Source organism: Solanum dulcamara, chromosome 9, assembly GCF_947179165.1.
Source record: "Solanum dulcamara chromosome 9, daSolDulc1.2, whole genome shotgun sequence".
Classification (NCBI taxonomy): Eukaryota; Viridiplantae; Streptophyta; class Magnoliopsida; order Solanales; family Solanaceae; genus Solanum; species Solanum dulcamara.
Window position 1 is genome coordinate 10,001,825 of NC_077245.1, and position 26,970 is coordinate 10,028,794.

The 26,970-nt window shown below is 28.5% G+C and overlaps 1 protein-coding gene across 1 annotated transcript; it reads right to left on the reverse strand.

Moving 5' to 3' along the window:
- Nucleotides 1-10,893: 10,893 nt before the first annotated feature.
- Nucleotides 10,894-12,847, reverse strand: LOC129902563 (ethylene-responsive transcription factor RAP2-4-like). Its single transcript, XM_055977879.1, has one exon. The coding sequence runs from the start codon at nucleotides 12,273-12,275 to the stop codon at nucleotides 11,190-11,192; it is 1,086 nt and encodes a 361-aa protein (XP_055833854.1). The 5' UTR covers nucleotides 12,276-12,847; the 3' UTR covers nucleotides 10,894-11,189.
- Nucleotides 12,848-26,970: the final 14,123 nt, after the last annotated feature.

Here is a 26,970-nt window from a genome sequence, read left to right on the forward strand (position 1 = left end):
TTAAAATTCACACATAATACTTATAATACATTTGTATTAAAAATATTTTAATTATATATTCATCACATTTTAATTATAATAGATTGAATTCAAAATCTATTATAATTGTTTTTTTATTTTTTCTCTTATTAACGGATTATATTATTGTATTAAAAATATTTTAGTTATATACTCAGCATGTGTATTTAAACATGCCTATAATAGTATTACAATTCGAATTTAATATTATACATTGTTATAAATTGGATTGTTGTTACTTCAACAAATATAATACAATTCTAACAATGTAAATTAATTTGAATAGTACTGAAATGTTTCAAATTCACACATAATACTTATAATATATTTTAGTTATATATTCACCAAGTGCATTGAGACATGCCTATAATATGTGTAGTATATTAAATTAAAAAAATATTATAATTATTTTTGATTTTTTCTCTTATTAATGGTGCTAAAATATATTATTGTATTAAAAATATTTTTGTTATATATTCACCACGTGCATTGAAACACGCCTATAATATAATATATTGAATTCAAAATCTTTATAATTATTTTTTATTCATTTCTCTTATTAACGGAATATATTATTGTATTAAAAATATTTTAGTTATTGATTCAGCAAATGCATTGAAACATGTCTATAATATGTATAATATTTTGAATTCAAAATGTATTACAATTATTGTTTATATATTTTTTTATTGGTTAGAAATGCATTATATAATTATTTAAAAAAAAATTTAATTTAGAAAGTAGTAAAATCATCATTTCTGTAATATCCAATTGAAAATTAAGTTTTAAATTAGAATAATTAATTATCATTTTTAAAATGGAAAAGGCTCAAATATCTCATTGAACTTTGAGAAAAAGATTATCTATGCCATTCATTAAAAGTTTGACTCATTTATGACATTTTCGTTTGATAAAAGATTCATCCATGCCATTATTTTTTAACTGAAATGGCATAGATGAGTCAAACTTATAACGGATGACATAAATGAGTCTTTTCTCAAAGTTCGGTGACATATTTGAACATTTTCTATTTTGAATAATAATTTAGTTAATGATGTGGTCGAATCATAAATGACCACTTATACAAAATAGTTTTGCAAAAGGAAAAAAAATTAGTTTACAAATAATGATATGGAAGAGTCTTTTCTAAAAAAAAATGGCATAAATAAGTCAAATTTGTAATGAATGGTACAAATAAGTTTTTTCTCAAATTTTGATGATATATTTGAGCATATATTTATTTTGAAAATAGGGAGAAAGAGAAAGAGAAAAAGAAAACGAAAAAGAAAAAAAAGGGTCCAAAAGAGAAAAAAGAAAAGAAGGAGAGAGGAAGAAAGAGAAAGGAGAGAGAGAAAGAAAGAGAAAAGGAGAGAGAAAGCGGAAAAAAGAAAGAGAAAGGAGAGAATGGAAGATGGAGAAAAAATATTTCTTTTTAAAATTATTTTGAATAAAAAAGTATTGTTATTTTTAATAAAGCTAAAACATATATTAAAATTCATAATGACTCGCCCATTAGATTAGCCGACGGATATCCATCCATACTATCCATGGCTTCAGGAATAGTAGGCAACAACACAAATTAAAAATAGAAAAAGGCATAAATTTTTCTAAGATTGTATCGAAAAATCAGTAACATACTTAAACTATCATGACGATTTATTACACACTTAAATTATTTAAAAGTGAAACTATTACCCCTACAACTGACGTGGCAAAAAAAAACACGTCAGATTCTGTAAAGTAGAAAAAAATTAAAAAAATAAAATCACCTTACCCTCACATCCTTTCTTTTTCACATCCGCCTACCCTCTTCTTCTTCACACCCACCTCTATTTACTCCCATTTTAATTTTTCTCCCCCATTTTAGTGGAGAAGACGATTGGGGTTTTGGGAAGGGGGTGTCGGATGAGTGGTTAATAATTAATTAGGAGTTAATTAGTATAAAATATGGTTAATAAAAGAAAAGTTAATCAATAAAGAAAAGAAAAGAATTTTTTAAAAAAATCATAATTTTTTATGTGGCAATGACGTGGCTGCGAGTGTTATACACCATGAGAATGGTGTTATGCGTTTATGTGTGCAATAGTTTTACTTTTAGGTAGTTTAGGTGTGTAATAAGTCGCTATAATAGTTTAAGTGTGTAATTGACTTTTAGGTATAATTTTAGAGGGGAATTTATGCCTTTTCCCCAATTAAAAATCAAAATAAGTTCATGACAATAAAATGCTCTTTTTTTCAAATTTGTTGCCCTATTGGCTCTAAATATTCACTGAAATAATTAAATAGGACCGCTAAAATTAATTTTGATTCTCTGCTCGATCCAAGATGATTTGTTATTTTGTCATGTCAAAAAAGAATACGTGTATACATACTTTTAAAACCATTTGGACAACTTTGCCTTTACATAAAGATCAAACCAAAATTCACATAAGAACAAAAAGATTCCATAAAATGCTACATATCCTTTTCTCCTTTTGTTTGCTAATTGAAGATTAACTCACCCCACTTGGCATGTCCTTTTCTCCAACTTGAATAGAAAGCCATTTATTTTTATATTTTTATTTATAGAGTAGAATCCACTTTTCACCTTCTTCCTTTCACACGTGATTCTATCTTGTGATTGGATGAAAAGGAACAAATGTCAGTAAAAATATACTCCATGTATTTTATTTCATGTGATATCATTTGATTCGATACATAATTTTTTTTACTTTTTAAAAAAAATTTGTGATTTAAAATAATTTATAGATATTTATTTACAGTGTGATTGTCGGTGAGAAGCTCTTGTTCAAATCACTTGTATAGGTTCCAAAATCTCTTTAATTTCTATAGTTCTTTTTTTTAATTATTGGTAGACTATGTGGGACAAAAAAATGTGATATATATATATCACATTTTTTAGAAAAAGTAAATATCTTTTTTCAAGTGAAAATGAAAAATATAAATTATGTTTGGATGTGAATACAAATTAAATTATTTTTGAATCTTTATAAGTGATTTGGGAGTAAAAATTGTGAAAACAACTCTTTGGATGTTTTTCCAATTTTTTAAAATTTTAAAAAATTATTATAATAATAATTTAATTTTATATCCAAACAATTTTCAAAAAATTTATTCAGAAAAGAAGTAAAAACTATCCATGGTCATAATTATCAAATCAATCGCATCATTTTATTTGAGAAATTCTATGACGCTCCTCCCTATGAGCTCGACAAAATTGACTTGTGTGCATGTTGATAGTTTGAAATGTATATAATAAAAAGAAAGTTAGAGAAATTTACCAGTAGTATTTTAAAACGTCAAATCAACTTTGAAAAATATTAGAAAACAATAGTAATAGTTTGCATTAGTTTGAATAATTGGAATGAGATAAAATCGTAAATGAAGGAAGATCAAATTTTATAATGACTGCTACTGTATGTGATTATGAGCGCGCACACAGATTTTTTACCATATCTTCAACCTTAAAAACATATATCAATTCATATTTTCTTTTCGATCGTTTTAATTATAATTAATAAGTGAATTAGATAAAATAGAATCTTGAGTCATATATGGGCAACCTTCTCAACAACTAAAAGATCCTATCCATTCGAGAAACATGGAGAGTAGTTGAAGAACTGAGCCTCCCGATCATGGAGACTAGTAAAAGTATGGGAGGCTCCGTACTTCAATTGAGATAATGAAAAATTATTTTATCCCTTTAGTTTTTTTAGTAGAAACTTTGGGCGGTTCTCGAAAAAAGATAGCGAAAAATATTATCCCTAAAATCGATATTTTACTAGTTATACTATGCTGGTAAAATTGATAAAAAGAAATGGTGCGGTGAAAAAAATCTTTAATTACTACATCAAATCGGATAGTTAATTTTAAGAGTCACAAACTAAAGTATCTTACTTTATTAATTTTGATGCAAATATTAAGTGTGAACTTTCTTTTTTCTGTGTTATGATTCTACATTACACTTGTATTCCTTTTCTATATTGTTCTTGGGGATTTTTTTTTGCCTGGTGTAAACTTGGAATTATTTTGAGTAGAATATGAGAATACAAATAAAATGATGGCTGGAGAGTTGAAATTCATTATGATTAAAAGATTTGATATGGTTATATTGTGGGAATTCCATTTTCAAAAGTAGTAAGTCGGCTAGGAAATTGCACTGGCTTTTCTCTAATTCTCCATTTCCATCATTATATACTTCCTCTTTTTCTAAAATTTGGTACTCCAAACTCGTTGGGATATGGCCCATGTTTCAGCCCATTGCCTAATCCTATTTATAAAAGAATTGCAATAATTTTTCTAATTTGATTTCCAATTCTATTTGGAAAAGGATTGAAATTATAATCCAAGTTGATTTTAATTTTAGAAAAAAGTATCACTCTATAAATAGGAAGATTTGAGAGAATTATGTAATGTCTTTGACAGACATTAGGTACATAAGAGAGGTTTTTGAGAGAGCTTTGAGAAGAGAAAAGAAAAGGGTGTTTTCGGCAGCAATTTTGCCTCTCCGACCAGAAACGTTCAAATTATTTTTCCTGATTCATTAACTGTTGGATTGGCTTGAAATTTTTACTGAGTGTTTTTAACATCTTATTGTTTGATTTGAACGGTGGAAATCGAATTTCTAGGTCAGAAACATCTCAGTTTAGGTCTTGAACAGTAGCTCTGTTTTGAGTGATTTTCTTCCTATTATTTTTGTTGGTATAACTATTGTTTTTCCTTGCTTGACAATTATTGTGTAGACATTTAGGGAAAATATTTGTAATTCTCTTATTGTTATAATGGAGCAATTCGAATTTCGAAGATCCCTGATTGTTACCTTCTATTTGAAGGATTTTTCTCCCATTAAATTTGATGTTATTTATTTATTTTCTTTGTTTTTGAATTTACGTCCTTTCGTTATAACACTCAGTAGGATCTAATAGTAGACAAAGACTTTAACTTGTGCAGCAGTAGGGGTGGATGTAGCCGAGTGGATTAAGATAGTAAATTGGAAATCCATATCTCTATTTCACCTTGCATATATATATATATATATATATATTAATTTGTTTTTTTCTTAATGATAAAATTCTTTTTTTTACCACACATGTCTATGTTTAAGGTTATAAAATTTAAAATGCTTTTATTATTTTTTAAGTTTTAATTAAATAAAATCACATAAAGTGAAAATAAAAGGAATGAGTAGCATTTGAGAGTTTTCGGCTGCTCATGATTCATGCCTAACTTCTAGAATCAGGAATAACAAGAATTTGAATGGTTCTGCCTTTGGTGCGAGAATCCGAATTTTTACTAAAAAAATTTAAAATATTAATTGTCACAGTTTTTTTTTAATCAAACAATATTTATTTTGATTAACATTTTAAAATTTATTTTTCCATTATATTAATATAAAAAAAATTATAATTAAAATATTTTTTTATATAATTTTTAAATATTTAAAAATTTATTTTAAAGTATTGAATTAATATAATCTAATTTAACTTTAAAAATTAATTAAATTAATTCTCAAAAAATACAGTATGACAACTGAAAAAAATAATAATATATAAATATTATTATTTTTCATAAAAACAAAATTCAAATGAACTCTCTTGATCCTATCCGATTCTACTGCGCAGGCGTGCTTCATTATTAGTCTATTATTTTTTATCAGTGTTGTCCACACAACTTCAAATAGAAATCTTGACTTTTCTACTCAACTACCACATGTTAACTCAGGCTGAAGAAAGACTATTTGAACCAGTCAATATGACTTAATTCTTTGTAGAGAGAATTTAATACTCCTAGTATAAATTCGCGTTACAACTTTAGATCAAAATCCTCTTTTTCTTAAACTTTTCTTGATCAGCATCTCAAGTCAAAATGAACAAGAAAAATGGCTTCAAGTTCGAAACACTTTTAGTTGATAGGATTCTTTAACTATTTTCTCCTTCATTTTTACTTGTTATGTTTTGATTATTGAAAGTCAAACTATATTATTTTGATCAATATTCTTAAGATGTATTTTTTTTCATCTAAGTCAATATGAAAAAGATTGCAATTTATAATATTTTTGGTAATTAAAATATAAATTATTGAATTAATCAAATTCTATTTAGCTCCGTGGCTCTCGTAAAACATAGCTTGACAAATAAAAATGACCAGGAGTATGTCTTAATTCCAAACTAGTTTACATCAATAATACGTGTTTAAAGAGACTTTATATATGTTAAAACTTTCACTTATATGTACTAAATAGCATATTTTGAAACCAGTGAATCAAAGTGATTGTTGTATGCTTGTATATAGTCTTATAGATTTCAAGTTTGAACTCCAAAAGTTCAGGGACGGAGGTAAAGGAGAGTTGAAACCTCGCTCTGATATCACGTTGTTGGGAAAATCATAATTTCATCCAGACTAATATACACATCAAAATAGAGAGAGTAATGAGAGTAATTCATAAACTACTTCTTAGTTTGTGAGAAAATAGAGTGGAGTAATATTATTGTGAGATATAAAAAATTAAAAATTATTATTCTTATAAAAAAGTAATCGTCTTTTGACATGACTACCAAATTGTAATCAGTATTATTACTACATAAATAAGGAAACAATCTCATTTGCATATATATACCCCTTCGCAACTTTCATCGTTTTTGTTCTCTTGATAATTCAAACGTAACAGTAGAATTGGAATTGGAGGTGGATTAGCGCCTAACCCTCTCTTATCTATCTATACAAATTATTAAATCCTCTTGACCTAAGAATTCTTTTCTACTTTGATTTTTTTTTTTTAAGAAAAAAGGATAGAGGGAGGACAAATGAAGGACAAAATTACATGATGAAAAATCAATTTTTTTTCAATAAAATAAAATAAATTCATGATATAGTCAACAACGAAGCTAATTAAGATTCCCCATTGAATCCCCTTTTTCTTAAATTCCCAACTTTTTTGTGAGATCGCCTCTCTCTACCTACAACATATATTAGTAGAGCATAACAAATTGAAACAACTTTTTCTGCTCCCTTTTCCAAACTAATAATCCATCAATTCAATTCTACAATCAGATTACAAATGTTCATTAGAATTTGTCTTTAGTAATTCTAGTTTTTTTTTATACTTTTCTCCAAGGGTAGCTCATGCGCACATGGAATCTAGGTTAACTAAAGAGTGAAACCATAATTATAACCACGTCTGAAAATTGAGAGGTAATTAATGCATCCCGCCAACTTTGGTGTGTAGTGGATAAACCATGTGGGATTGAGATTGAGATTTGATATGATTCCACTAAGTTGTTTCAACAAGCTTTTACTGCTACTACTAAATTCAAACAAGGAATAAATGAATGGAGAAGAGATATTTGTACACTAGTTTCCCTCTTGAGCTATGAGTGCGACATTTGAAGAAAAGTACTAATGAAAAAATACATTAGAGAAAAAAATACACAACTCTACGTATATACCTACGTTTCAAACAATAGTCGACACTAATGAAAAAAAATATATTAAAATGTAAGTCAAAGTTCATGTCGTTTGATTTTCAAAAATATAAGTGGTGACAAGTGAAAAAACAATATACAAAATTTCTGAGCAAAACAACAAAAATTTCATGCTAATCTCATTTAGCAACGGATTATATAAAAATCTAATCAGCTAGGAGCAGCTATTTAGCGACATATTAGTTAGAAATTATCGATAATTTCGTATTTCTTAGTAGTAGTGTGTATTCCTCTCGGACATTCTTGGTCTTAAAATGAGTCAACGGTGTATTAACTATTAAACATCTCAGAATCCTCTGGAATACGTTCTGTACTGTCCGGACTATCCAAGATCATATCAACTAGTATATGATGAAATCATCAATTAAAATATTAGAGCATGGTATAAAATATAATCGTCAAAATACTTATTATTATCTAAATTTGAAGTGTCATGTTCATATTAATGGTGAAAAAGACTTGTTTTCCCCTCTACAATTAGCTAGTGGGGTACGCGTTAGGCTGCTCACAATTCAAAGTAACACCCAACTTAATTAAACGGATCGGAACCATATAATTCAATGAGCCATCCGTATACATTAATGTCATCGGGAGAACTAGAATTAGGGATAATTACAGATCTGAATTCCATCTAGTTTACAAAATTTGTATAAAATATATAGATATTGTATTTTATACTAAATATAAATGTAATATACATATGATGCATGCACATATCTATGCATGATACATATATTGATCATACTGTATATATTGTGTATATTTTAGTCATTGATAAACTAGTTGGTCGAATGATATATATTAAAATTCTCCTATTATTTTTTTTTAAAAAAAAATATTCAAACACATTTGACACTAAGAGTCCGTTTGAATTGGCTTTAAAAAAGTAGTTTTTAAGCGGAAAAAAATCAAACTTAAATGATTTTTAAGTCAAAAAAAATAAAATAGGAGAGACCTACTTTTGGTTTTAAAGTTATTTTAAGTTATTTTATATTTGTCAAACACTTTCAAAAGTCAAAAATCGACTTAAAAGTAGATTTGACCAACTTTTAAACCAATTCAAACAAGCTCTAATTGTGTGACTTATTTTGTATTTGCGTTATTCTAACGTATCGTTCTTTATGTCCGACATTTAACTTTTCCTTCTATCTTTTCTGGATTGGAATTGTATTTTAGTGAATTCAAGCGGGTTAAATTTTAAGTTTATGAGTTTTAATCTTTTTCTTTACTTGGCTTATAATTAAACTTAAATTGTTTATATATATTAAGTGAATTTTCTAACACAATTATAAAATTTGAATTAACTTAAGCTATTAGATTTTGCTGCAGTCTCATTATAAGATGTATTGTAATCTGTCTGTGTTAGTGAATACTTCTTTCGTTTCATTTTACTCGGTCCGTCTACTAAAAATGAAATATTATTTTTATTTGTTCATGTTAGCAGATCAAGATAAAAAAGTTTCAAATACTACTGTTATCATTAAATAATTACATATTTTACTATTAGTCAAATTTAGATTTCAAAGTATAATTAATACTCCCTCTATTCCATATTAACTGAATTTTTAGAATTTTTTTATTGTTAAAAATAATTTTTTTATTGTTAAAAATAATTGAATTATTCAAAGTTCAAGAGAAATGTTTGAAACATTTTTCATGTTTACCCTTTCCATAAATGAAATTTTATAATATTTTAGGAGTTAAACTACACTACTTATAAAGTTATACTCCAATAAAGTAATTCATATATTTATGATTTCACATTTAATTTTCTTTATGAGGTTGATTAAATAACAGGATAATAAGGGAAAATGTGGTTCAAATTTTTTTCTTGAATGTTTTTCTTAATATGTGTGCATTATCTTAAAAATTTAAGTAATGGAATAGAAAAAGTAAGATTTATTTAATAAAATAAATTTTAAAAAATCTATCTAGGAGTATCAAGTGACGTTAATCTGAGTCAAGTAAAATGAAATGGAAGGAGTTTATATAATTTAATCTTATACGACTTAGTTGTAAGGTTACCATTTAATAGCTTCTCTTAATTACGTATACTACTACTAGTCAGACGATTCCAACTCAAAATTGTTATATGAAAAAACATTGTATTTATATTAGTGAAAATTGAATGATAATGGATTTGTATGCTAAATTAGCAAAGTAGTTACTGCCTTACTGGTTAGGCAGAGGACTTTATTACTGCTTCAACAATAATAATTAATAAGGGCAGTTATCCACTCTTTAATGTCTAATAACACTTGTCCCATCCAAAGCTTTTTAAGAGTCGGCAAAATAACGTTTTCTCTATTTTTGGTTGCGTTTGTTCACGAGATTTAATTATTTTGGCAGTAAGAAAAAACAAAGTTGATGATTTTTAGACCACACTAAAAGTATGACAGTGAAAATACCAAATACCGAGGAATGTAATGGGATTCAAAATCTCTACTAAGGCTCCACAATTGAGTCAAATCACATAATTTTTAGTAGTAGTAATTGAATTTACGAGGAATTCCATCAATTTATGATAGATATGTACTTTCACATGTAGCATGCACATATGATAATCTGGTATATATTTAACTATTCTGAATTTTTCGACATAAATTTAAATTTAATCAGATTTTATGTGAATATCAAATATCGAATGAAATTTTTTTAAAAAGAATTTCCTTAATGAATATTTCATGTCCGCCTCCGTGACTCCTGTTTTTTCATAGTGTTGAATCGTGCTTCGACGATGTGTTCGTTCAGTTCAAATCGCAAGCCTTTATACAAACATAAGATTATTATTTTTTTATTATATATGATCGAAGGTCAAGTTTGAATTATTTCATGATATTTGAAACACTAATTCAAGTTTAAAATAGATGTTATGAATGGTTTTGAAATAAAGATAAGGCCATTTATGGATATGGCTCCACCCCTATCCCACTTGACGGAGAACACTTATCTTACCTTTCAATTTACGCTAATATAGTCTACGGGTAAAATCTCTGAAATATTTTTCATGATATCTTTGTTATGTTTATCAATTATCACAATCTAGAACAACGTGTGTAGACAAAACAAATTAGAACTCGTTACTTAAGATGTCCTTTATTTAACCTCTTACGACATTTCTATTGACATAATTCTTTCCCCCTAATGTATTAGAGTTGAAAAAAAGTTAAAAATCAACTTCATTACGTTATTATAAGAGCACTTGAAGCTAATCTCTCATAAGAGGACAACAAGCTTTTTATGCTATATAACAAGAATAATCATTATTATCAATCAATTAACCACATGGAACTCTTACGACTCATTTGAAGCTTGTTAATCAAATAGTTTTCATAATTCCAGATCTGTTTGCTAAAAACATGAATAAGATAATTAAGAGACTGCTAAGATAGAATTAGTACTAAGAAATATCGACACTAATAAAAGAGTACAACCATGACAATACATCAAATCCACTGGCCTTGCCAAGACAAAAAAATCAGCTAACCAGTTGGGATTTTAACCTAAAATACGAAAAACTACAAAAGGAACTTGCCCTGCAATTGCCAAAAACTCCATTGCAGCGACTGAATGTCCCCTGGACCTAAAAGACCTAAAACCACCATCAACAATTATAAACAATGCAAAAAATACATAAGAGACCTCTTAACTTCGACTTAATTCCTAAGTAATACTATTTTTTTCTTAATTTTATAGAGAAGCCCAATCAATCTCATAAGATGGATACTTCTGCAACAAGAAATTTTCCGACATGTCCCATGTTGGCTCTTCCTCAGTGAACTCTGGAAATGTCAGATCAGTTAAAGGCGATGATCCACCGGAACCGGAACCCGACCCGTCACTCTCGGATCCAACTTCTGCAACCTTGCTCTCCTCTTCCTCCATCTTCACCACCGCCGATGCCGACGACCCTTTGGTCTTTTTCTTCTTAGAATCAATGCTCTTCCCCTGTGCCAAGCTCTGGCATATGTCCTTTAGCTTAGCATCAACAGAGGAATGCAATGGATTGTATTCACCGAATTCACCACCGATAAGGTTGCCGTTGTGGCGGATTTGAGGGAAGTTCAGCCGAGCAAAGTCACCTCGAAGCATATACGCCGCCTTGTCGTAAGCCAAAGCAGCTTCTTCGGCAGTATCAAAGGTACCAAGCCAAAGCCGGGTTCGGTTCTTCGGCAATCGGATCTCAGCGACCCACTTTCCCCAGTGGCGTTGTCTGACACCTCTGTAGAGCTTAGTTGGTTTTGGCGGTGATCCGGATTGCTTCATCGGAACCGGCTTTGGAGCCAAGAAGTTCATGGTGGAAGCATGATGAGCATTCTGTAACATCATCTGCTGCTGCTGTTGTTGGTTTTGGAAGTTGATTTGAGCTTGAATTTGCTGGATCTGAATTGGGGTTAACTGATTCAACCCGATTGAACCCGATTGCTCCATTCCATACGCGGAAAACCCAGTTGAAAAGATTTGGGAATTCGTATCTCTGGAAGTGGAACAAACATCAGAGCTCATAATAGATTGAGGAGTTGGGTAAAAGGAAGCGTAGGGATATGAAATGGTGGGAGTTGGAGTTGGAGGAGGAAATGAAGGAAAAGGTTGGAAATCTGAGGAAGGAGAAGAGAAAACAGGAGGAAAAGTAGAAGGTGGAGGAGAAGGAGAAGAAGAAGCACTTTTCATAAAAGGTTCAAGAGCTTCCATTAGTTCACCACCAGAAGTAATAGGTTCTGATGATGATTGAAGATCTACAGATGTACTATTCCAATAATCCATAGCTGCAGCCATACCTAAAAATACACAAATTCAAAAAGAAAGAACCTGTTTCTTATCAAATAAAAGAAAACAGGTGAGTGATTTTGCTATAAACAGAGAAAGAGAATAACAGAGAGGTCTTCAAATAACAACCCCTCTTTTTCTCCTTTAAGCAAACAAACTTTGAGGGACAACTAATAAAGCCCTCTAAGCTTGATTTTGCAGAAACCTAAAAAAAAAACTAAAAAAAATATACTTAATTACTTTACTAGATCTCGATTCTGAAAACACCTGGGTTTGAAGAAAACCTTTTTCCTCTAATTAAAAGTTTGCATTTTCTCCATTTTTAAGTTCAAAACATCAAAAACACAAACTCAAAAGTCAGAAAAACTTCTTGAAAAAACACAGATAGTTTACAGAAAGGGATCAAAGAAGCGGGATGATTACAGAAAGGGGGAAGAGATAAAAAATATAAAGAAAACCAAAGAAAAAATTGTTGATTTGTTTTTTTTTAAGTGTATGGTGTGTGCAGGTGTGAGAAAAATATTGATGAGTATATCTCTCTCAGCCTCACTCTCTTTTTTCTTTTTTTTGTTGTGGTCTTTGATCTTCTCAACTGCCCCCTTTTATACTAGTTTCGCCAGTTGATTTACCTTTTTAACCCTCCTCGTTAATTGTGTTTTTCTTGTTTAATCTTTATTCTCTAACTCCACTTGTCTTTAATTAAACAAAACTTTCTTTTACGTTACATTTTTCACAAGCTGGAACCAGTTGGTGAGTTCCACGTAGGATTTTTTACCGGTAACTTGCGCGTCCTGTTACTTGTTACATTCAACTCTCTCTCTTTCTTTCTTACCAACATGTTTTGTGCGTTTGTTGACTGGATCAAGCGTTCACACTTTACCTTTTTCCCTTTTTTGTTTCGTTTTTCAAAAATTCAAAATAATTTTTTTTTCTATCCGAAGCTTCACTAAATTTAGGCCATGCACTATAGGATTCATTTAGAAATAACGCTTCTCCATATTCAAAATTCGATCCCAAAATTTTAACCACAACCCATATTAATCAAAATAGTGTTTCTAACAACTCTCTCATCAATTTCCAATGGTGGAGAGATTTAAGCCCAAATTTAAGTTTGATGTAAAATTAATATTTGTTTATAAAACGTTAAAAAATAACTTTAATTTCATATGATGATTAGAAATTTCAAATTCTTTCAAGTATCCAATTTATTTTATTTTCTATTTTATCCAACAAACTTTTGAAATTTGAAAATATGAAACTGAAACAAGACATGACCATTATAACTTTGACACACAGATGATCATTGTCATAGTTTGTGGATTGTTACATTGTTCTTGTGTTAATATCACAGAACTGATAAAATAGGTGCATGGGAATACAATTGTTAATGATACTGATCAAACACTGATTTAGACAAACAATGTTATTTTGTTATTTCAATCATCTAATTGAAAAATGCATATTCGATGTGAAGAGATATCATTTGGAATCAATAACAATAATAAAATATCCAGTAAAATTTCATTAAGTGGAGTGTGAAGAAGGTAGAGTGTACAATAGATCTCAAAACTATCTCGAGGAGGTAGAGAGATTGTTTCTAAAAGACCCTCGACACAAGTGTATCAAATTCTAGTAAAAAAAAGAAAATAATAAAAAAAAGTATAATTGTTAATAAGAAAAGTAGTGTAAGTCTATAAGTTTGGATTCATGCCGGGGCGCTCGACTACAGAAGCGATTTATATTGTAAGAAGATTGGTGGAGCAGTATAGGGAGCGGAAGAGGGACTTGCACATGATATTCATTGACTTAGAAAAGGCCTACGATAAAGTGCCAAGAGTGATCCTACGGAGATGCTTGGAGGCTAAAGGTGTGCCTGTAGTGTACATTAGAGTGATAAAAGACATGTATGATGGAGCTAAGACCAGAATAAGGACTGTAGGAGGAGACTCAGAGCACTTTCCTATTAAGATGGGGTTGTATCAAGGATCAGCTCTTAGTCCGTTTCTATTCACCTTGGTGATGGATGAATTGACGCGACGAATACAAAGTGAAGTGCCTTGGTGTATGTTGTTCGCAGATGACATAGTCCTGATCGACGAGACTCGCAAGGTAGTTAACGATAAGTTGGAGGGATGGAGACAAACGTTGGAGTCTAAAGGATTTAAATTGAGTAAGACCAAGAAAGAATACTTGGAATGCAGGTTCAGTGGCCTACCGAGTGAGGCTAACGAGGAAATGAGGCTTGGTACTCAAGCCATCCAAAAGAAAGGAAGTTTCAAGTATCTTGGTCTATTATACAGGGAGACGGGGATATCGACGATGATATTTCACATCGTGTTGGTGTACGGTGGATGAAATGGAGGCTAGCCTCTAAGGTGTTGTGTGATAAGAAAGTGCCACTAAAACATAAAGGCAAGTTCTACAAAGTGGTGGTTAAACCAACTTTATTGTACGGGGAGGAGTGTTGGCCAATCAAAAAATCTCACGTTCAGCAGATGAAAGTCGCGGAAATGCGAATGCTGCGGTGGATGTGTGGGCATACTATGAGGGACAGAATTAGGAATGAAGATATTAGAGACAACGTGGAAGTGGCATCGGTGGAAGACACGATGCGGGAAGCGAGGCTGAGGTGATTTGGGCATGTGAAGAGAAGAGACATTGATGCTCCAGTGCGGAGGTGTGAGAGGCTGGACATGACCTTAGATAGGAGGTTGTGGAGGTCTCAGATTAGGATGATAGGCTAAGTGACTTATCCTTACACCATAGTAGTTGTAGTTCTGCTTATTTGATTTATGCATTTTATTGCTGTTTATAGGTGTGGGGCCATTGTACTTTGATTATCTTATTTATTTATAGTAGCTAATGTCTCTTTCTTTCCGTACTATTCTACCATGACTTTCTCGCTTTTGTTAATCCTTGTTCTCATTTTGTTTTCGATACGCTTGGCTCTATTTGGCCTTTTATTTTGTTTTCCTTTCTTGAGCAGAGAGTCTTCCGAAAATAGCCGTCCTACCTTTCAAGGTGGAAGTTAGGTCTGTGTACACTCTACCCTCCCCAGACCCCACATGGTGGGATTACACTGGATTTGTTGTTGTTGTAGTGTAAGCCTATAAGAAGGAAGAAAATAATAACAACAAAATAGTATGATAATTAAGAATCAATACACAATGTAAGGCAAAAACTAAGAGAGTACGACTAGTACTACAATAGACACTAACAAGCCAAAACCTATGAACGACAAGACAACACTTCACCCATACTAACATTCTACCCTAATACACAATCTCCACTCCTGTCAATCTAACGAAATGTCATCAGTACTATGAAGTTGTGTCATATCCTATCTAATTACATCTCTCTGATACTTTTTTGGCCTACATACCTCTACCCCTCCGGCTACCTCCTACAACCATCCTCTCGCGCTTCATTACTATAGGACGTCAATGCACCTTTTTTGCACATGCCCTGATGCCCAAATCATCCCACCCTCACTTCCCTCATCTTGTCTGTTACATAGACCATTCCTACTTTCTCCCTAATAACCCAATTCTTAATCTTGTCGCTACTAATAGGCCCACACGTACATCTCAATGTCCTAATAAGTAGTATGGAATCACATGATATTTTTTTATACTTGCTAGAAAGATTCAAGTTTTATGTCTTATCAGTAATTTAGCATATTTGTTTTTATATCATTTGATTAAGTTTACTTATAATTATAGATAAATTTATCATAAGTGGAAACCAAAAAAATAACCCGCAACAAGCGAAAAAGAATATCTGCTATAGGTGGTTAAACTAACTTAATGGTATAAAAATTTCAGCGTCAATTTGACTAAAATCCAATATTAACCACTTATTGTTTCTTCCTCTTTTTATTTAGTGGATTGTTCTGCTGTGATATTTATGAAAAAAACATGCATTATACAATGTTTAAATTCATGATTTTTTACATGTTATATAGGATTAAACCTAATACATTTCTGTGTTCAGAGCCCAATTTTGTGGATTTTGGTATTTAGTGTTTGAATATCGCAGAAATCTCTTCAAGATTTTGTCAAGCTACCTAAGTATAGGTTCCGGTGAAAATTATGGATGAATTCGTGAAAAACACATTTAGACATACGCATCAAGTAATTTTATTTAGCTATTTAAATTAAAATTTATTCCAGTTGAACACTTAAACACATGATTAAATATTTTTATTAGATATTTTCGATTCAATTTTTTTTAAAAAAAATATAGTTTTAAATGCATATTATGTAGGTAAATTAAACACTTAAAATATGCCACATTCTTTAATTATATGCATATTATTATCTCAATAAGCTCCAAAATTTATTTTAATTTAAAATGAGGTGTATCCTTAAAAGATATGATAGATTTTATATGATTGACTTAAGAAAATCAAACTAAAAATATCTAATAACCTAATAAAAAATCTTTATTATAAATTGAGATGCGCAATTGAAATAAAAAAATTCAAAGCAAATTTAAGCTTTTATCGATATCTTAAGCCTATTTATAAATAGAATTGGGGCCTCGAAGAGATAAGTACTCTAATTTTTTAATTGAGAAAGTCAGAACTTTTTTTTTCTTACATTTTTTGAATTATATAGAGAGGTACAATGTTTCGACTTTGAGAGCCCGTTTGGATGAAACCAACTTAAACTCTTTTTTTAGCTTTTGAATGTGTTTGTCTAATGTTAACTTTAAGCCACAAAGTTCTTAAAGTCAGTCAAAAATGAAAAGTTAGGATTCTTAACTTTTTTTTTTTAAGTGCTTAAAGTCATTTTCTTTGACCATGGAAATTATTTTTATATCCCTTATATTTTAACTAAATTTCCAAACTACCCTTTTTATTTTTTTAACCCTAAAATTCACATCATTTTTCTTATTTAAGCACTTTTATCTAACACTCAACTGCTTATTTATAAAAATAACTTTCAGCACTTCAAAATTCTAAAAATACTTTATACATAAAAATTACTTTTTAAGCTGATTCAAACGGGCTCTGTTTGATGTGAGTACTTTTACTTACTAAAATAAATGGCATTCAAATGATATTGTCATATTCTAACTGCACAGAATCGTGGGGTAGTCACATGATAATGTTGTATGGACTATGGAGTAGTTGAGGGAGTTTGTAAGAAATATGAATTGTCCAACTATAACTTCATATATTCCTATTTATTTATTTTTTAATTATATCACTTTGTCTTTCCTCTTGGGCTTTTGTTTTTAGCATTGACTTTATGTATTAGTGACATGATTAGGTTAGTAAATTATAATATCCTTGCATCTCAAAAAATAGATAACAATATGCAATTGAGGTTTGATGGAATTAAGATATTATTTATTAATGAAATGATTAGGGATAAAATCCCTGTCTATTATCTATATAAGTGACTTAATTAATTATAATTTTAATGAGTTAGTCATTGGCTGAGGTTGTTAATCGATATTTTCCAGCGTTGTGGTAATGTGATGAAGACATCACCTCTAGGAACCCTCTAGATGAATAATGACATTTCTGTTGCATTTTCCAAATTATGCTATTCTTAATATCTTGTTTATATTATACGAATTTAGTAAATTGATGGGCATCATTTGTATTGTGCTTATCTTAGTTCAGCGTCGATTATTGATTATGAAATAATGAACAATTCACTTACTTTCAATTCGTTGACCATTTAATATTAGTTCGATATCAACTTGAGATTACAATTCATCTTTTTCATTTCTAAATGTCAAGGTAAAAGTGAAAGTTAATTTTTAGACGGTACTCAACTAATAATTTTTATCTCAAAAGTGATTGAATTTTGTTTATAATATAGAAGTCACTTAACTAATATCATAACTATTTCAAAAAGTAATAAAATTATTCAACTATTGTCATTTTAGCTATAAAGTCATTCAATTATGTGATTTCACCTACAAATTAAAGTCATTCAACTAGTTCAAGCGATAATTCTAATAGATATTATTGGAGTGAAATTTGTTTAAAGTCAAATTCTTAAAAACAAAAAGTAATTTATTTAATTAATCATTAAATTGACCAGCCTTTTATTTTATCGAAACGAAGACAGCTTGGAATACCTGATGTTTAGGGTTGGCTTCTTTGTGAATACTCAAATTGCAATATCGTGTGAAGCTTAATCCCAGTTACTAATAAATTAAAAGTTGTTGACTTTAATTTTCTCTTCAATATTGTCAACCTCAAAATGTATGAGAGCTTACACGAATTATTATTATTAATGAGATATAACGAAATTTGATATATGATGTTTTATAAATCTAAAAGGAATGATCTGAAAAAAAAATATATAAATAGAGGATTGAACCCATAATCATAACCTCGGACTGTTGGGATCAAATTTGAAATTCTGTGACCACCCTAGATGATTAATATTATCCACTTCTTTGCTCCTATTTAATTTAGTCTAAATAACTCTAATTCATTTGATCCAAAGAAATATTAAATCAACAATGAGGACGATAAAGCCAAAAGGATTAGAAGGGTTGTTCATATAATACCCTCGGCCTTCAATTTTAAAGTTATGAAACAAATTATTTAGAAAATTAAAAAAATAGAAATTCCTATAAAGAATTATTTTATTTAAAAAAAAACACTAGTAGGCTGAAGATTCTAATCATGAGTAGGATAAATTGGAAAAACAGTTAATTCTCCTGAATAGGTATGGGAAAACAGTTGAATCAATTACTCCACTTAAGCTATGGTTGGGTTGCGGCGGAGGTAGCGCCGTAGAAGAGGTGTGTGCTGCTTCTCTCAGGTGGGCGCCCACCTTTCAAATTAAACTTCCATTTATTTGCGGCGCAATTAACTGGATGCGATTCGCCCCCATCACGTGTCTGACTTTTTTTTTTTTTAGTTTTTTCGGAGTTCCGATTAAATTCGAGTAGCGTGACTCGTTTGAAAATAGCACATTTAATAGAATTATCGTCATATCCAAAATTCAAATTCAAAATTTATGATTAAAAATACAGTCCGCCACTGTATCACAACTCATATTTGTTGTGCCTAACTCTTTAATTATGCTCCAATTCAAAATTTTACACCTATACATTTTATTTTAGCACATCATAAATGAATAAATAACACGACTAAATATTGTAATTTGAATGAGTGAAATAGAATAGGAAGAGAATTATGTAATTTGCTCAGAGAAGAGTGTATAGGATATTGCTAGAGAGTATTAGGGATAACACAGTAAAAATCTTTCCCAAAAGCAAAATATTTATAAAATTAAAAGTCATAAATTAGTGGTATTGATAAATATTCAATTTGAAACCTTAGTAATTTCCTCCCTTGATTATATTTAATAATTAAAAAAATTAGTAAAAGAATTACCTATATCCTTAATCCTATGAATTAAAGTCAATTTTAATATTTTTCATAGGTGTAGATAAGTCGAAATATATTTTTAGTTTAGCAAACACCCTCTAACCTATTTTCCTTGGGAATTTTTTTTGGCAAATGTTGGTTTACCCAAAAAATATAAAGCAAAATTTTTAAAAAAAATGGTGAGCCGCAAATCTGAGTAGGGTGTGGTTAAGCTAATTTTGAGTCAAGTTATTGAATTTTCTTCAATATTTTCATTCTTCAAACACGGAGCATGTCCTGTGGGTCTTCTACGTATATTTTATAAGTAAATTATTAATTACGGAAACCAATTCCCTTATTTTAATTCTGAGCCGTCATACTTGTGCACGCAGCTTGTTTCCCAATCTTTTCTATCTATTTTTTTTTTGATAAAACGCACGAATTATATGAAAAATATTAAAATGCACAAATGGTGAATTGATTTCACTTTCTTATTGATCATAGATTTTGAGAGTGGATTCTTGAAAAAAAATAATTGAAAGCATTGTTTGTTTATAAAATTTGATCAGTATTTGAAAATTTTCTTTAAAAAAATTTTAAATTTCAAAAATTGATACATATTAACTTTTGAGTGAAATTTTACATGCACTCAAAAAAACTTTAATTTTTTTCAAAAGAAATTTCATATTCAATCGCAACTTCAAGTTTCAAAAATTATTTTTGAGCATCATGTTAAATAAAATATATATCTGTTATGATATACATATCCTGCAATTATCGATCTGTTATGGTATACATATCCTGCAATTATCGATGATGTAAACTCCGGATAAATTTTCAATGACTGAAGTTGAAGTTAAACTAAAGTTAAAAGAGTTTTCAACTTTCTATGAATGGAGTATAAAAGAATATTAAAGTGTTGAGGCACAAGAGCCACTCAAATATTATGCTACTTATCTCTTTGCTACATTCAAAGATTTTTGTAAAGGAAATTTCTTAAGGCAGTGATATATGACAGCTAACTTTTGAGGCAACCGTTGTCTGTTGAGCTAGCTTAGATGAACTTATGGCTTTAATTCTAATTTATAATTAATTTTTGACTTATTTTTATTTTTTAATTTGAAATTAAAGGATTGTTTGATTAAGAACAAGTTATCTTGAGATTAATTATTTAGGGATAAGTTATCTCACCATGTATATGAGATAATTTATTTCATTACTATAATATAAATGGTAGGATAAATAATTAAAAAACTACCCAATACCTCCAACCAAGTGTATGATAAAAAAATCTTGTATTTTATTACGAGATTATTATACTTTATATCTCACACCAAACAACTTCAAGTGCTTAAAATTAAACACTTTTTTGAGTTACCCAGACACTCCAAAAAAAAATTAAAGTTATTTTGATTTAAAAACTCTTAAAATAAGTCAATTCAAACATGTTCACAAAATCAGACTTTAGAGCATGTTAAGATTGACTTTTGATTTTTAACTTATAAGTCAAAAAAAAGTTAGAATTTCTCACTTATGAATTTTGAGTTATTTTTATTGTTTTAGCTTAATTTTAAATTTTTTCACACTCCAAAAATACATTAACACTATTTTGACTTAACAACACTTAAAATCCAATTAGACTTACATTATAACATTGATCCTTTGAAGAAAAATAGCTTCAAGAATTTCTAATCCTTTATTACAAAATTGAATTCTTCTTAGTCCAATCTGATTAGTCAGACTTTTAAAAGTAATTTATTTTGAGAAGTATGTTATTAAAAAAAAATTTGTTTTAAAAAAATATTTTTGATGAAAGCCACTTATATTTAATCAATAAATTTTGAAAAATACTTTTCAATAATAATTAGTATCGATCAAATTTTTAAAAGTGTTTTAAGTGTATTTTTTTAAAGCTTTTTTGAAAAAAAATTAATACTTTTTGTATAGCTTGGTACACCTATATTTTTGAAAAACAAATAAACACTTTTTATTTTGAAAAAAAAAAAACTTTTACCCCCCCTTCCCCTCCCCCCCCCACACCCGGGATCGAATCAGTAGTTAGTATGCTTCTTTCACTGTTCCTTTTTGAGACAACGTGGAAAGGAAAGAATTGTGTCTGACTTGTTTTTGGAACAATTGTTATTTCTATGTATGACAAGTAAATATTATATTTGTCTCAAGTTATATGACATATTTTTTATAATATATTTTTAAAAGAATATTATATTTTTATAATTAGAAATTATTATTTTTTATTTTTAATAAAATTATTTATATTCACATAAATATCTAAATTTTATTTTATATCATATTTTTTTTAAAAAAATTTTAATTTATTTAAAAAAAAAATAATTTTTTTTTATATCAAGTCAAACAAAAATACATAAATTGAGATAGAAGAAATATATAGGATCGTAGGGAATATACCTCATTACAAACTCAAAATAAGGAAATGTTGATCGAATAATTTAACACTATACCTTTTTATGACTAGAGTTATTTAAAGTCGTACCTTGTACTCAAAATTAAAGGAATTTTTGCACAGCAAATAATATAAATTATATTGAAATAATATTTTATAGATATTAGGCTAACTTGAAGTATTTGTAGAGGCCATAATTCTGAGATGCTAGTTGGCATGCACCAATTTCACGGTAGACTTTTCTTGAAAGGGTAAATGAACCGTTGATATAATTACAAGTAGACTGATAATTAAGTCTTAATTCTTTAAGAAATGTCTATGACTCTTGAATCTTGATAACACTAATGTTGAATGACGGAGTTCGAACAAAATTATATAATTTTAGGTCACATTTATAATTTATAGCGGATCACATATTTTAGTACTGTTGACTTGATATTTCATATAGCAAAATATTTATTTTTTAGTTAAATTTGATAGATTATTTTTTTGTCAAATATTTTAATAATTTTATGACATTATATTAATAATATTAACACTTTTGTCAACACATACATTTCATGATGTCCATAACAATCTTATACTTTTAGTTTATTTGATTAAAATATTTAAAATATACTAATTTAAAAAATATATAATAAATTATTTTTTTATAATATTAGTTAAGAACATATATTTATTAATTAATATTTAATTTAATATCATTTATAAAGATTCTTATTTGTCTAATATAAATTTTAAATTTAGAAAATTAAATTTTATTTTTAAAATTTAATACAACCTTGTAAATACACTTGTGTAACCAAACAGAACAATTGTAATTACATTGTGGCAAACAAAAAAGTCATCGTAATTATCACACTGTATAATTACTAATTACTACCTTAGTAATTACACCAATTCCATTTACTAGGTGACTTTCCAAACATATTCTTAGTATTTGGGTCAAGTTCTAGTATTTGAAAAGTTTTAAAAATATTTAATGGATTATAATTCCAACTGAATCATTGACAAGTTTAAGTATACAATTAATGTATTGCTTTTACTCATATAATTATTTTATTATTATTGATTGTTTTCAATTACTCCCTTTATTTCATATTAAGTGATTTTTTGAGGAATTTTTTATTGTTTAAAATAATTGAATTGTTCAAAGTTCAAAATAGATATTTGAAGCTTTTTTCATATTTACCTTTTCATTTATTGAAGTTTTATATTTTTTTAAGAGATAAATCACACTACTTACAAAGTTATATTTATGATTTTATAAAGGACAATAATGAAAAGTATGGTTGTTCAAATTATGTCCTTTAATTTTTTTTGTTAATATATGCGTATTGCCTCATAAATTCACTTAATATGAAATAGAAAAAATATGTTATAAAGTTATTTATTAAGGAAATATGTTTATTTATAAAATGATAATATGATGAAAACTTTTATATAATTTTAAACATATAATAGAACTTCATCAAAAAATAAGTTAAAAGAGAGAATTTGATACCTACACAAGAGTCGGACTTAGGTCAGTTAATTTCAGAAATAGGTGCTCTAATTAATTATTTTGTTTTGTTGTCAGTTCAAACTTTTCTTTGCAATTAATTCCAGGTGAAACAAAAACGCGTTTTACACGAAATTCAAAACACGGGAAAGAGAAGACCAACTTCAAAAAAGGTGTCGGAGTTAGCAAAATTTGTAGCAGTAGCCACGTGGTACAAATGTGCTGATTTGGCATTTACGTCCTGCTTCCGTGTGAACACTTCACTTTTTCAGCTGTCTGCATTCAATGTCTCCCTCCTTTATTTTATTTCAACCCCCCGCTAATTCTAACTACTAAATATTCGATTTAATTTAAGTGGTGTCTTTTGAATTTTGATTTGAAATAAGTTTTTTTTTTATTTTATATTATTAATTAGAGTAATTTATATTTTTTATATTTTATTATATACGATTTAGTTTGATTTGATATGAAATTTAAGTAAGATTAAAAGATTTTTAAAATTTATGGTTTACAATAAATAATAGATCTTTGTATGACTATTAATTATTTTATTAAGGATAAAATGAATATTTTAAAATTAAAATTTTATCAAATATAAAAAATATGTCATTATTTTTGAATTAACTAAAACAAAAATGACAACTTTACTATATCATTTCTTGAATGAACAAATAAAAATAAACGGAGAAAATAGTACTATCTTTTTCACCCAATATTTGTATTAAGACATGAATACATATATATTGCTGCTGGGAAATCTTACATTTAAGAGTAAAATGCTTCTTTTAACACAGGTAAATGGTAATTTTCATATCCAAGATTTAAAGTGATGCCACTAATTATAAAGGAAGAGTACTTTCTTTAAAATTAAAATTCCACTCAATATTCGGTATCTATTTATATTGGAGTCCGACTAATTCTAAATTCACGTTGAAAAGTCTCATATTAAAGGATAAAATGCTTTCTAATAAAAACGAGAAGACTTAAACCCAAAACTTTTGTTTAAAAATGAAGAAGTACTTATGACTCTATCGTGATTAAATGAAGAGTACTTACTAGGCGGAATCAACTGTTATTGAACTTTGTAATTTTCTATACACTTGTTTAGTGCTTTCGGTGATATGTGCTGGTCTCCTATTTTCATGCAACATGGCTAGTACTTATCAAACTTAAACAATTAACATTGGTTGAATTTAAACTTGACTCGATCGTACACTGAAATATAACAATTAAGTGAAATTTTAATTTTTGTGGAAATGCTTGTTAATTGTGAAATTTATTTATAAGTACACAATTGGTTTTCAAAATAATTTAAACATTTGAAGGTGAATTGCAACTTCTTATAGAACTCTTTATAACAATTCCATGTTAAATATTGACGTACAAGATTTTATATCCATTTATGTTTAATTTATTTTCGATCTAACCATATCAGATTCTTATAGAACTCTTTATAACAATTCCATGTTAAATATTGACGTACAAGATTTTATATCCATTTATGTTTAATTTATTTTCGATCTAACCATATCAGATTCCACTGGCTGTTTGCTACAGGCTTTTTGGCTAGCAGACTATTAAAGAAAACTTGTGCATGGTATGTTAAACGAATCTCACACTAAAATGAAAGGCATAACACTAATTCAAATAATGTAGTTTTGGACATTTTGATTTTTGATTGTGACATTTCTATGACAAGTTTAAGATTTTTGAGGAAGTATTTCTATACAAATTAGTTGATGGAACTTTACGCATTAATTGTTCATTGATTAGACCTTTGATTATTATAAATACTTCCTATCTAAAAACAGTTTGATGGAATTACTAATTGGAAGATAATGAAATTGCAGCATTTCACGGGTCAACAGCTAAGTTGGCGTTTGAAATAAGTATAGACTAAATCAAAACTTAAACAACCATATCACAATTAATTCAAGCCAAACTTTAATTAAATTTGTCTTTAAAGCATGTCTGGTGAGTTGTAACTTGCAAGTGGTAAGCCAAGATTAAAAGTTATGTAAGAATTTTTGACACAATTATTTATTGGAAATTTATTGTAGCAGGTAGTTTATTTATTTTCAAAATTAATCACATTTTAAAGAGATTCATATGTTCGTAGGATGACATGATAGTTCAAATGATTCTTTTGCACTAGTCTTTGTCACACTTAAGCTCATTTGTTATTGGGCGCTCAATCAATGGAGGATATAAGCTTTTAACGATAAATTCATCTGAATGTAATATTTTTAATGCAAATTACTGATTTAATAATATGAAAATTAATTAAATTTTTTAAAATTATTAAATCTAGATTTTATTGTAAAATATGAACAATATACTACAAGAAATATAGATAAGAGATATAGAGACTAGAGTGTAGAGATCGTTCTATTCAAATATTTTAATGTGTCTCTTATAATAGGGAAGGACAATCCTATATATAAGCTGAAAAATCACTCCAAAAGTCAATATGTTAAATGTCATAATTAATAGATACATCCTTATCTAAAATGATTCATAGAACCTAGGAGATATGTATACATAAATGTAAGTAGTTCGTGTATCAAGTAAATGAAGAATCCATCAATTCAATGGATTTATAACAAAGTTTTAATTCTATAAATATTTAATAAATCAATTTTAAATTCTGAATCTAACTCACATTTAACATGTTATTATCACAATTCCTACACCAACCTTTCATTATCTCTAAAAGATTCTTTTGTTCTTTACTTCTGTTTTTCTTATCTTTTTCCTATTGAGAATTTCCAAACAGAAATAAGGTTGGAGTATTTAAAATGTGATCATGGAATAGGACTTAGTTACGTTCCACACGAAAAATATTCAACGTATAGAGTGTATATAATATATGCTTTTTGATAGAATAAAACCACTATCCCATAGCGAAATTGAGATAATTCAACTGTTTGATTCTCTTTTTGAGGAATTTTACCCTTTTCTTTTTTCTGTTTCAGACTCCTTTTTTCGTAATGAAATTATTCTCTAATTTTCGTCCTTCCATTTTTAAGTCAATGGGTGAAAAAATTGTTATTTGTCTCTTATGAAGTGTGACATATATAGAAGGATTAATTAAATTTTTAAAAAAAGTGTTGATTCGTTATGACAATTTGATAAGCAAACAATTCTTTTTCTTAAGAAAGCACAGAGAATCCCTTTATCAGTTTTCTTCATCATATCTTGGAATCAATCAAAGATTCTTTAAACTGAAAGATACTAAAGTTAGTACTGTACAAATGTTACTCATTTCTCCGAAAAACACACAAGTATTTAAATGATATTTAGTGTTTTAATTTATGTGACATTTTTTTTTCAAATATTAACTTTGAAGAATCTAGATTAGATTGTCGTTCTAAAACAATTTGCTTCAATTTTTTCTATGAGGAAGACCATTTTTAAAACAAACAAGACATATATA

Coding starts and splice junctions, on each gene's coding strand:
- LOC129902563 (XM_055977879.1), bottom strand. CDS start 12,275: ATGGCTGCAGCTATGGATTATTGGAATAGTACATCTGTAGATCTTCAA.